Source organism: Peromyscus californicus, unplaced genomic scaffold (assembly GCF_007827085.1).
Source record: "Peromyscus californicus insignis strain IS unplaced genomic scaffold, ASM782708v3 Scaffold_99__1_contigs__length_143814, whole genome shotgun sequence".
In the NCBI taxonomy this organism is placed as follows: Eukaryota; Metazoa; Chordata; class Mammalia; order Rodentia; family Cricetidae; genus Peromyscus; species Peromyscus californicus.
In genome coordinates this window covers 12,955-26,041 of record NW_026294616.1, presented here as the reverse complement: position 1 = coordinate 26,041, position 13,087 = coordinate 12,955, and the positions used below count along the sequence as shown (strand labels likewise).

Sequence of the window (13,087 nt, the reverse complement as noted above, 5' to 3'; positions counted from 1 at the left end):
ACACATCTATCAAAGTTTACAACAGAATTCATTATCTCATGTATTTGAAAAGAAGTATGAAATCTAAAAGGGTTACTTTATCATTTAAATTTAGAGCCTTTTGTCCATATTAGTTGACATGTGTAAACAAAATAAAAAGAGATGTTATAATGATTGAACAGATTATTGACAAATTTTAGATTTTTTCCAAAATAATTAATTTTGTGTAATTGAATGTAAGTATGTTGGCTGATGAACATAATAATTCATAAATATTCAGATTTCCTTTGGTATGAGTTTTTTTTTCAGATCCTCAAAGTCTACTGTTATAGTCAAAGGCTTTAAGAGACCTGTAGCTAGGGTTTTCTCTCCAGGTCCCACCAAGCCCTGGCAGTCAGACAGCCCACTTATAAAATAAACACACAGATGCTTATATTGCTTACAAACTGTATGGCCATACCAAGATTCTTGCTAACTGTTCTTATATCTTAAAATAACCTATTTCTATTAATCTATAAATTGCCTCATGGCTGTGACTTACCCTTATCTTAACATGTTGCTTCTCCTCATGGCAGCTGATACTGCCTCTCTGCCTCAGCCTCCACTTCCCAGAATTCTCTTCTTGCCTTGTTCCACCTATACTTCTTTCCTGGCTACTGGCGAATCAGCATTTTATTTATACAGAGTGATATTCACAGAAGGGACAAATTACACACTAAAAGATTTACAGTTATAGGGTTGCTCTGTGTTGTGAGTAGGTTTTAACACATTGATTATATCCATTGGGTTACTCTCCAGTATATGTTCCTTAATGTACATAAAGATGGCTGGGCTGTCAAAGGCTTTACCACACTGTTTACATTCATAGGGATTTTCTCAATCATATTTTCTTTCATGAAATTGAAGAGCACTTAGATGAGAAAAGGCTTTACCACACTGATTACAGTTGTATGGTTTCACTCCAGTATGTGTTCTTTCATGCCTTTGAAGATGAGAGTTGTGAGCAAAGGCTTTACAACAATTGATTACATTCATAGGGTTTTTCTCCTGTATGTGTTCTTTCATGTCTTTGAAGATGAGAGTGATAAGCAAAGGCTTTACAACACTGATTACATTCATAGGGTTTTTCTTCAGTATGTGTTCTTTTATGTCTATGAAGATGACTGTGCTGTGCAAAGGCTTTACCACATTGATTGCATTCATAGGGTTTCTCTCCAGTATGTGTTCTTTTATGTCTATGAAGATGAATGAGCTGTGAAAAGGCTTTACCACATCGATTACATTGATAGGGTTTCTCTCCAGTATGTGTTCTTTTATGTACTTTAAGATGACTGGGCCATACAAAGGCTTTACCACACTGAATACATTCATAGGGTTTCTCTCCAGTATGTGTTCTTTTATGTCCATGAAGATGACTGTCCTGTGCAAAGGCTTTACCACACTGATTACATTCATAGGGTTTCTCTCCAGTATGTGTTCTTTTATGTACTTGAAGATGACTGGGCCGTAAAAAGGCTTTACCGCACTGAATACATTCATAGGGTTTCTCTCCGGTATGTGTTCTTTTATGTACTTGAAGATCACTGTGCCATGTAAAGGCTTTACTGCACCTAATACATTCATAGGGTTTCTCTCCAGTATGTGTTCTTTCATGCCTTTGAAGAGTAATGTGTTGAGCAAAAGTTCTGCCACACTGATTACATTTATAGGGTTTCTCTCTAGTATGTGTTCTTTCATGCAATTGAAGGGCACTGTTATGAGCAAAGGCTTTACCACACTGATTACATTCATAGGGTTTCTCTCCAGTATGTGCTCTTTTATGTTCTTGAAGATGACTGAGCTGTTCAAAGGCTTTACTACATTCTTTACATTCATAGTGTTTCTCTCCAGTATGTGTTCTTTCATGCAATTGAAGAGCAATGTGTCGAGCAAAGGCTTTATCACACTGATTACTTTCATAGAGTTTCTCTCCATTATGTGTTCTTTTATGTCCTTGATGATTACTGGGCTGTGCAAAGGCTTTACCACATCTATTATATGCATAATTCATATATTCATGTTTCTCACCTGTATGTGTTCTTCTATTCAACTGAAGAACTTTCCACTGAGCAAAGGTTTTGCCACATTGATTACATCTATAAGGTTTTTTAACCATATGTGTAGTTTCATGCCTTTGAAGATGACTGTGTTGTGAAAAGTTTTTACTACATTGATTATATTCATAGGATTTCTCTCCAGTATGTGTTTCTTCATTTTTTTGAGGATGACTATGACATACAAGGGCTTTACCACACCGAATATATTCATAGGATTTCTCTGTAGTATGAGGTCTTTCATGCCTGCAATAATAATTGAAACATTTAAAAGCTTTACCACATTCATTACTTTGTTGAGTCTATATATCTGTATAAATTAATTTTACAATTTGGTCTAAATATAAAGAGAACTGAGATCTTATGGTTTTAACATGTTTACACTCATGTTTTCCTCCTGCATTAAGGATGGCCTTGCATATTTGAAAATGCCTGTGATAATAGGAGCCTTTATTACCTTGCTCATATTTATGGCATCATTTTTCTCTGAGGATTTTCATATATTTGAAGAGAACTGAGAGAATTTGGACATTGACCTCAGTTATTCCATTGATAAAGTTTCCTACACTGTGAAACATGCTACATGTTCAAAGTTAACCAGCACACACAGAAGCATTTACACAGTACTAGAACTCATAAAGCTTTTCTGTGGTGTGTTTGTTGATCTATTCTGAATGAACCTGGAAAACAAATTGTTTGTAAACTTGAAACACATTCAACAAGTTTACTTAAAATGGGACTACTATGTATCTTCTAATTGTTCTAAGATTGAGAGATGTACAATTCTTCTTTTCATATCCTTATGTTCATATGGCTGATATCCAGAGTGACATATGATAACTATTAAAGAAAGAATAACAACAAGAATATTTCCACATTTCATTTATAGTTGGACTTTCTGTTCCTCATCAACATGTGGTATAGGGAATAATGTTTCTCTACAACTTCCCCCCCTTAACTCTTGACTCTAACTCCCCATCAAACTAAAATTAGCAAAGACAGAACACTATATGAGTAACTATACTATGGACTATTTGCTTATTACAAGGTTGTGTATATATTCTTGTCACATATTCAATGAGTATATCTTTTGTTATATAAATACTTTGAAACTAAATTGACTGTCACTTGTACAGCATTGCTTTGATGAAGCTATTATTCAAATGGTGATTTCTGCTAAGTCTTTTTTTTGTCTTCCTTTTAAAAGGATCACTTGCAAACACGATTCATTTACCTGCCCTTGAGGTATATGTGTTTATGAGCATTTAATGATCATCAATGCATTTAAGCTGTGATTATTTACACTCCTCATTTCTTTAAAACTTTCAGATATATTAAATATATTGAGAGGCCCATTTGTATCACCTTGTACAAGAAAATTACCTTCTAAGTTTTAGAGAACTTTGACAGTGTTCTTCAACTTCAAGGTCTTCCCAATTGTAACCTAAAATATTGAACGAGGAAATGTATGAAATATTACAGGAAACTGAAAAATTTACATTACTGTCTTCACTGATCCTTCAAACCAAGCCTGTTTGATTCACCTCATTCTTTCTCATTTTCAATCAGAATTGCAGAAGAGCATCAATAACCAAGAAACAGTTGTCCCCTTATTTAAAATGTGAAGGAAAATTTATAGTATTACCTATAGCTGTGAGGTTCATATAGGTCTCCACCATCACATCTTTGTAGAGATTCCTCTGTGAAGGATCCATCAATGCCCACTCTTTCTGAGTGATGTCAACATGTACATCATTATAGGTCACTGCATCCTAAAATATGCCATACATAAATATGCCATCCATATGTATAAAACAAAAAGCATGATACAACATTGTAAATGTGTGCTTCTTTGACAATATAGCCATATAATTCTGGTGAGTGCTACTCGTATTCTATAACACAGACATTGCAATGAAATCATCAAGTTACTTCACAAGGAAACTGAATAGGAGATTTACCTCTATTATTTCTGAATGCTCTAAACAGGATATCACCTTGCAAGAGAAATATCTATTAACAGAGATAGAGAGACAAGCAAACACTTCAACAGTACTGAGCACCCATCAGAGAAATTGTGTGAACAATTATTAACTACAAAGAAGATGTGTAAGTTGAGTATATCAGCTCATGCCTTTAATCCCAGAACTGAGAAGGTAGAAGCAGGTATATGTGCTTCTGAGGTGAAAGTTAGCTCAGTCTATACTAACTGCATCTGCACTGAATCTTCCATTCAAACAAACAAAAAAGATAAGATGAACTCAAAGATTTCTTTACTGAAGATCCTACAAAGAGTTTGGCATTCACTCCAGTTCTGTATTCATCTTCCAAAAACGTGAATTGCTCCAGTTTAAACTACTTTAATAAATCTTACAAAAAGGAACTGTGCATTTAAAGAGTTACAAATAGAAAGAAGATAACATTAGCAATATCAGTGGTGATCATAAATAATCAACGCAGGGAATGAGAGATGGCTCAGAAGTAAAAGAATTCTTACTGGTCTTACATATAAATGAGCTCAATTGTCAGAACTTATATGGGAGAATCACACAACTGTGCATTATACCAAGATTGTGGGTTCTAAGACTGTCTTTGGACTACTGTGAGGACAGGTGTACATGTGCTGCATATCCATGTATATAGACAGAAGAATCATAATCATTAAAAAAAATCAAAACAAACACAAAAAGCAAGAAAAATGTCACACAATTATAATCTAATGACTCAGAAGGCCCAGACACTACATCTAAGAAGAGAATAGTATCTTCTGCTGAATTTCAAAATTGAAACTGGGGGGGTAAAGCTCAGCAAAACAACAAGTGCTTGACATGTACAAAAACATATACTCTAAGACAATCACCCAATAATATATATTTAAAAAACCTGCAATGTTGAACAACCTCTAATCTCAGCATGTGGGAGCAAGAGTTAGGTGAATCTCTGAGTTGGAAGCCAACTTGGTTTACAGAGCTAATTTTAGGAGAGTCAGGGCTACTCAGTCAAAGCTTTTCTTTAGAAACAAAAATAAGAAAAAACAAAATTTTAAAAAGTTCAGGCTAGCAAAGTGGCTTAGCATTGAATACCAATTCCATCACTTGTATTTTATGTGATTTCATGATACTATCTATACTGGTGGTGAAGTCATGGCAGCACAAGAAGGAAGCTGGCTCATTCATTTCAACCACAACATAGTAGAAACATAGAAAAGGAAATGGGTTGAGGTTATAGAAGCACATATCACCAGCCCCAATGAGATATTTTATCCAGAAAGGTTCCACAAGTACCACAAAGAAAGTCATCAAGGAGAGACACATGTTCAAATACCTCATCCATCTGGGAGATTTTTATTCAATTAACTAGATTCTCACCCAGGTCACTATAGGCTCAAGTGTCATCCATGAAGACAATGCATTTAGTCACTTCAAGGATTCTCATAGTCTGCAACAACTCCTACACTGTTGAAATGTTCAAAGTCTCTTTTGACACTCAAGACAAATTCTTTACTGTGGCATATTATAAAATCAGAAAACAATTTATGTATTTCCAACATGTGAGTGGCACAGAAAATCCATTACCATCCCAAAGGAAAGGAACTAAGACACAGTGAGGAAAGAATGGACCAAGGGAAGACTGAAACCCAGCAGGGCAACCATTGAATATGGTAGCTTGTTGGAGACTGACTCAGGACTGTTTGACCCAGGACTGTTATGTCTTGAGTTTTCTGCTTCGTGGAGTCTTGCAAAACAGGGCGTCCTTGGCCTAACTGCAAAATGTACGTTTAGATAAACCACTTGGCATAAACTGTAATCTATGTATCCTGTTATCCACAAAGACAAGGGTGATTATTGGCTAGACCCTGTTGCTGTAGTTTTCCTGCCTGGCCCACAGTCAGGGCAAATCTCTCTCACCCGCCAATCCCAAGCCGCTTAAACCCGATCAAATAAACACAGAGACTTAGATTGGTTTCAAACTGTATGGCCGTGGCAGGCTTCTTGTTAACTGTTCTTATAGCTTAAATTAATCCATTTCTATTAATCTATACCTTGCCACGTGGCTTGTGGCTTACCGGTACTTTACATCTTCCTTGTCCTGATGGCGGCTGGCAGTGTCTCTCCCACTCAGCCTTCCACTTCCCAGCTCTATTCTCCTCCTTGTCCCGCCTATACTTCCTGCCTGGCCACGGACCAATCAGTGATTTATTTACTGACCAATCAGCAACACATTTGACATACAGACCATCCCACAGCACCTCCCCTTTTCTTTTCTTAAAAAGGAAGGTTTTAACCTTTACACATCTCCAAAGTCAGCTTGGTATATTTGGGAATTTGGGCGTAGCTTCTCTTACTACTTCCTGCTGGAGGGGGGCGCTGTATCTTCTGGGGAAACAAAGAAAATTTTAGGATCATGGAGTAGTCCGTGAGGCTGTATCATCTGGGCCAGTTGCCTTGAAACGGTTCTGGATGTTGGATCATCTGGGCCATGGTGTCATCGGAGACCTTTCAGGGGGTCTTGGCTGGTCAAACCTGATGTATCTTACTCTGGAACAAATCCATAGCCTCTTGCTTTCTGTGGAAACAAAAGAGACTCTTTTCCAAAGCAACATATCCTTACATCCAAATTTTGAAGTCAAAGTATCTTTAAAATATACATACTGGTTTAACTCAGCTTCCTTTACAATCAAATATCTCTCTGTAGTTAAGAATCCCAAAGACAACACAATCCAGACTCTCTGTGTAATAGTCATCTCTACGTGGCTTATTTTTTATATTAATTTTACTGTCTCTTTAAAGACTTTATTTTTTTTTAAAACCATGTATTTGTTTCTATACTGTATATATCACCTTTTTTTGTCTCTTTTAAGCCTACGTATATTTTACACACATTTTAAACTATTACATCTGAATCTGTCTTATTATGAATCTGTTGCTTTAAGCTGCAGCAGCTGTGGCTGCTGGCTCCGCCCACCTCAGCTTCTCAACATGGCGGCGGTACTGTAGTTTTCCGCCAGCTCTGGGAGCCATCGTGGGTCTATGCTTTTATCCAAGCAGCGTGTAGCCCAGAAATCTCTTTTGTTTTGTACTAGCAAAGGCTAACTCCACAATGTAGCTTAATGTGTCACTTGCAGAGACTTCATTCCCGCCATACTGCAGGTCGAGCGCGCACGCCAGCAACCCGCCAGTAGCTCAAACCGGCAGCTGCCGCTCATTTGAGAGAGACAATTAGGAAGCTGTTTTTAGCTCCGTTTTAGAATCCTTTTCTCAGTTTTTAGGTGGAAACTCTTGCCACCACGTTGGACGCCATTTGTTGCTGTAGTTTTCCTGCCTGGCCCACAGTCAGGGCAAATCTCTCTCACCCGCCAATCCCAAGCCGCTTAAACCCGATCAAATAAACACAGAGACTTAGATTGGTTTCAAACTGTATGGCCGTGGCAGGCTTCTTGTTAACTGTTCTTATAGCTTAAATTAATCCATTTCTATTAATCTATACCTTGCCACGTGGCTTGTGGCTTACCGGTACTTTACATCTTCCTTGTCCTGATGGCGGCTGGCAGTGTCTCTCCCACTCAGCCTTCCACTTCCCAGCTCTATTCTCCTCCTTGTCCCGCCTATACTTCCTGCCTGGCCACGGACCAATCAGTGATTTATTTACTGACCAATCAGCAACACATTTGACATACAGACCATCCCACAGCAAGACCCCACTTCGGAAGCCAGTTTAGAAGAGGAGGTGGCCCATTATGAGAAGGAGAAAAACAATTAAGGGGGCTAGAATGGTAGGTTAGGAAAGATATTAACAAATTAATCAGATATGGGGAAAATGTCCCCAACGCCTTTTTTAGTTTTTATGGTGTGATTAGAGATGTTCTAAAGGAAGCAGAGGGAGATGCGTGTGTTTATTAGCCCTTGCAGAGGATTTTCTCTCAAACTCCCCCTGCCTGACACCCAAGGGTCCAGAGGTTTATTGACATCTACCGGTAAGAGCGCTCTCTGTCTTGTCTGTGTCTCTCTGTCTTGTTACTTTTGTTTTGTACTTTGCAGGCTTGATTTGTACTTTGCAGGCTCACTGGGACAGACGTGTCCAGACAGTGAACCTGGCGGTGAAGGGAGACGTCCCAGAGCCCTAAGGCCACCTCAGAGGTGACCGTTTGGTTTAGGAGCATCTTTGGGTATCTTCCCCCACGGTGGGAGGAAGTGCCACTTTGTATTTTGTCCCAGGAATTTGTCAGAGCCATTTCATGTGGGTTTTTTTTGTATGTTTTGTTGTCATCATTGTTACTTTACTCTCTCCTCTTCCAAGAAAAAAAGAAAGGGTGCATGTCTGACTGACTGGGATGTGGAAGCCCCTGATGTCTGTTTGATTAAGGACAGAGATCCTCTAGTCTGGATTGTTTTTGATGTGATTGAGCCTTGAGGGTTACCCCCCCACCCAGAGCACATCAGGCTGTCATTGTTCTTGGAGCTCTGTTGGTTGTTTTGTTGGGGCAAAGTTTTTTCATGTGTCCTTGGTCTTGTGTGTAATTTATTAACTGTTCTCATTGTTGACTTGACTGTGACGGACGCTATGGGACAGTTCCCTTCTTCTCCACTAGACCTTTGCCTAGCCCACTGGAAGGATGTGTGAGCCACAATAGAGGGAACTGGGAACCCCACCCCCACTCCCCGACTGAACTGAGATAAACAGGTAGCTCCTGCCAGATGGGGCTTGCATAATGTAAGAGGGACTTGCTGGCTGTGAATGAGGCCGTGGTCTCAGTGCTGATGTTCAGGTTCTTGGATTGTCTGTGTAAATGTTATTTGTTTCTGTCTACTAACCTCCCTTATTTTCCTAAAGGAAGAGGAGGAAAGAGAGGCATAGCAAAGGCCACCTCCCTCCCTCCGTAGCTCTCTTGCTATCAGGACTGCAGTCAGCTGGCTGCTCTCAGGACGGTGGGGGTGCGTGCTCTCCATACAGGCGGGCAAAGACAGGAGCTCTGGACAGGGCAATGGGGACTGCCTGCAATTGACAAAAACTGTGTGAACACTGAACAGAGAATCTGACTTTAGTCAGAGGAGTTAACAAAATTTTTTTTTCAGGAACACTGGCAGCCAAGGACACGTTCTATGTCCACTGCTCCCCCTCCCTTCCTTTACTGTGATAACTTCAAGGTCTCTTCTGCCGGCCAGCAGCTTGTCTTATTAACCCTTCTCTGTCCTGATATTGCTTAAAAAGAAATGTTAAATTACCAGTTCAAGATACAGGGAAAATTATGGTTTTGTTTACACAGGAAAAATAAAAATTTACATGGGTCTTGGTCATTTGAGTTCAATGGGTTACAAATACTTGCCATCACTTAAGAGAATTGGTTTCAAATTATTGTTGGTTAAGATAAAAAAAAAGTTTTAAAAAATATGTAAAATGCAAGTTATTAGAATATGTAAAAGCAAGGTATAAAGGTCTGAGGATAAAAAGGCTTAAATAATGATTAAAAATGAATGACTTGAGATATATATAAAAAATGAAACATGTTTCAGATTTCTTTGTCTTGCAATTCTGTTGTTACATTGAGACTCCAAAGGGTCATAGTTGTAAAAATGTCTGTCTACTCTACAGGTGTGAATGAAAAATGTGGCTACATGTGTGTTTGGTTTTGAATGTCTGAGTTTGCATGTCCTTTATGTTAAGGAATACAAGTTAATACTAGTCATCTGGCTATTCAGATACTAGTTTAAAGCATAAACTGTTCTATTTTAATAAAAAAAAACCTGAGAGGTATACTTAACTAATATAGCTATAAGAGAACAAATTGGCCTGGTTATTGTTACCAAACTTAGAGATATTTTCAAGATTGGGCCTAGATTTGTTTGGCTCAGATACATTTAATAGATAATGGTCCTCAAACCTGTCAAGGATCTGTTAAATATGACATTTACATTATTTGATAAAAAGCTTACTATAGCAAACAGAGACTCCAAGCTCCCCAGCAGCCAAGACTGATGCTGTCCTGACACCTGTCCTGCCAACACTATGAAGACTATAGGAGCCTGGGATGATGGCAGTCTGGGTAATGGATAGTCTCTGTTGTTTTTAAATAGATTTAAAAGTCTGCACTCAGGTAGAGTTTATCCTTCTCAGATCTTTGATAACATTGATGACTGGGCTAGCTATACCTTTGTCAGCTTAGTAATTGATTGATCAATGGATTAATTAATTAAAGAGAATAAAGAGAATAAAGCTAATAAGGAGGAGAATAAAGCTGGGAAATGGAAGGCTGAGAGACACTGCCAGTCACCACGATGACAAACAGCATGTGAAGATGCTGGTAAGCCACGAGCCATGTGGCAAGGTATAGATTTATAGAAATGGATTAATTTAAGCTGTAAGAACAGTTAGCAAGAAGCCTGCAACGGCCATACAGTTTGTAACCAATATAAGTCTCTGTGTTTACTTGGTCGGGTCTGAGTGGCTGTGGGACTGGCAGGTGAGAGAGATTTGTCCTGACTGTGGGCCAGGCAGAAAAACTCTAGCTACAAGTCTCTTTTAAAAAGATAAACAGGTTCTAAATATAGACTTACAGATGCTTTTTATTGGGCCAAAGAAATTTCAGTCCAATCTATACTTGGCTCTCTAGATAAAAAAGACACTATGGATTTCAGGGCAAATTGATAATACTACAATTACTAAGACTATGGGTCTAAAAGTTCCAAATAAGTTCGTAAGTTTCAACTTCTGTTCCTAGTTTATATCTATCTCAACAGGTTTCCACTTGGCTGACAGATACATCCAAGCATCATTTGCTGGTGACAACCTACTACAAATGACTGTGAGCCCTGAACTTGCTGAAAGCTGATATGGACCAATTCAGCCGATATGCATACCATCTCTTCAGCTGGTCAATAAAACGTTCCCTTTTGTCTTTGACTAACATTCTGGCTTTCCAGGGCCCTGACAACAATGTCCCAATGTCAGCAGGAAGTAATTACAGAAGAGAAAACATGGCCCTTGTTTCCTCCCCCTGGAATGTTAGATCAAAAGGGAATTTCTTGTCATAGGGAACCTGAGATATAGTTCCAAGTTCCTTGAGGATAAGGAACTCTGTCAGCCATCACAAGGCTTTTGGCCCTTGTGCTTCTGCTAATTACTGTTGGCTCTTATAGTACTGATGTCTTAACTAAATGATGATTCATGTCTGGGTACCACTAAACTGAGGATGCTAGAATTCCAATATCCACCTCTGAACCCATGACACACTTGCAGATGGCAAAAACAGAATAAGGGGAAGCTCACTTTGCCATTGATAATGGGAAAACTCTTATGTTCTGGTCCAATTAGTCTCCGATATAATCTACTACCCTGGTGATAAAGTCTTTTACCAAAAAGCAACATCTCCATGATTGGAGATGATATACAACTCAAGGGGGGAATGGTAGGAACAAGTGGATGCCATAACAGGCTGCTCAGTCTTCTCTCAGAGATCAGGCCTCAATTTCAATTTCCTGAGACTTGAGCAAGCAGTTTCTGGGAGGGCCATGAACAAAAGACATAGTCCTTTAGTAGCTCCCTTTCTGCACATACTCTGACTGCTCAAAGTTCAGCCAGATGTTTACTGTCTGGGGCCCCTCACCAATTTAGAGTTATGTGCAGTATGTGCTTGGCCAGCCAGCCCCTATGGTGGCTCAAGGACAAAGCCTGGGACTTGTGCTGGACTGCCCCCAAAGTGATAATTGTAACCACCAACTAGTAAATTCAAAGGTTACATACCCTCACCCAATTAAAAAAAAAACAGAGATAAAAATAAACCAATCCAAGTTGCACCCATGCAAAACTCCCCCAACCCCCTTATTATGAAGGAATCGCCTTCCAGTCCGCTGCCAGCGACCTCACTTCCCCTAGCAACAGGTGCCAAACTAACCCTCATAGATTGACACTCTCTGAAATCTCAGGGCAAGGATTCTGTTTGGGTATGGTACCATCGACTCACCAACATCTCTGCAATCAGACAATAGCACCCACCAAGGGAAGCTACTATCTTAAGGCACCTAATGGGTCCTACTGGGCCTGCAACACTGGATTAAACCCCTATGTGTCTGCTCAGATATTTAATAACTCCCATGAATTCTGTGTACTTGTTCAGCTGTGGCCTCGTGTCACATATCATGAGGAAAGCTCAGTGACAGAATTCTTTGAGCAGAGGGGTAGATACACTCGAGAGCCTGTATCTATGACTATTTCCCTCTTGTTAGGTATTGGAGGCATTGCTGCTGGAGTCAGTACAGGAACCACTGCTCTTATACAAAATAACCACCTGATGCAGTTACAAATGGCCATGACCACCGATCTAGAGGCTATAGAAAAATCCATTTCAGCCCTTAAAAAGTACCTCACTTCACTTTCAGAGGTAGTACTGCAAAACAGAAGGGGTCTAGATCTGCTGTTCCTAAAGGAGGGAGGTTTATGTGCCGCCCTAAAGGAAGAATGTTGCTTTTATGCAGACCATACTGGTATTGTCAGAGAATCCACAGAAAAATTAAGGGAAAGGCTAGCTCAGAGAAAAAGGGAGTTTGAAAATCAGCGCGGATGGTTTGAAGATTGGTTGCAAGGATCCCCTTGGCTCTCCACCCTGTTACCCACCATTTTAACTCCTTTGATTATTCTTCTCCTCATCACCTTTGGTCCCTGGGCTTTTCAGCGGTTGACTCAGTTTATCAAAAATCAGATTGATTCGGCTTTACCACAGCATATTTCAATTCACTATCACAGACTAGATACAGAGGAGAGCAGGCAGGAGCCCCCTCAAAGACTCAGGTTCAATGTCCTCGGGTCCTAACATCCCTTGGTTTCATTAGGACCATGATGAGGATGCCCCACACAGACCCCTCGACTCGAGCGAGGCCACCCCTGTATGAGGGGAAGCTCCAAGCATGACTGGAGTGCAGCTGTGACTGCACAGACTGGGGACATGGGTGCCTTAATATCCCGAGAGCCTGGATTACATGCCCCATTGCATAATGGTTGTGCGGTAGCAGCCTAACGCTCAG

At 39.7% G+C, this 13,087-nt stretch overlaps 1 protein-coding gene across 1 annotated transcript; it reads right to left on the bottom strand.

Moving 5' to 3' along the window:
• Positions 1-281: 281 nt before the first annotated feature.
• On the bottom strand, positions 282-3,787 carry LOC128105046 (zinc finger protein 431-like). The gene is made up of 3 exons (XM_052729865.1): positions 3,718-3,787; positions 3,456-3,516; positions 282-2,318 (listed from the first exon to the last, which is right to left on the bottom strand). The coding sequence occupies exons 1-3, from the start codon at positions 3,785-3,787 to the stop codon at positions 992-994; spliced, it is 1,458 nt and encodes a 485-aa protein (XP_052585825.1). The 3' UTR covers positions 282-991.
• Positions 3,788-13,087: the final 9,300 nt, after the last annotated feature.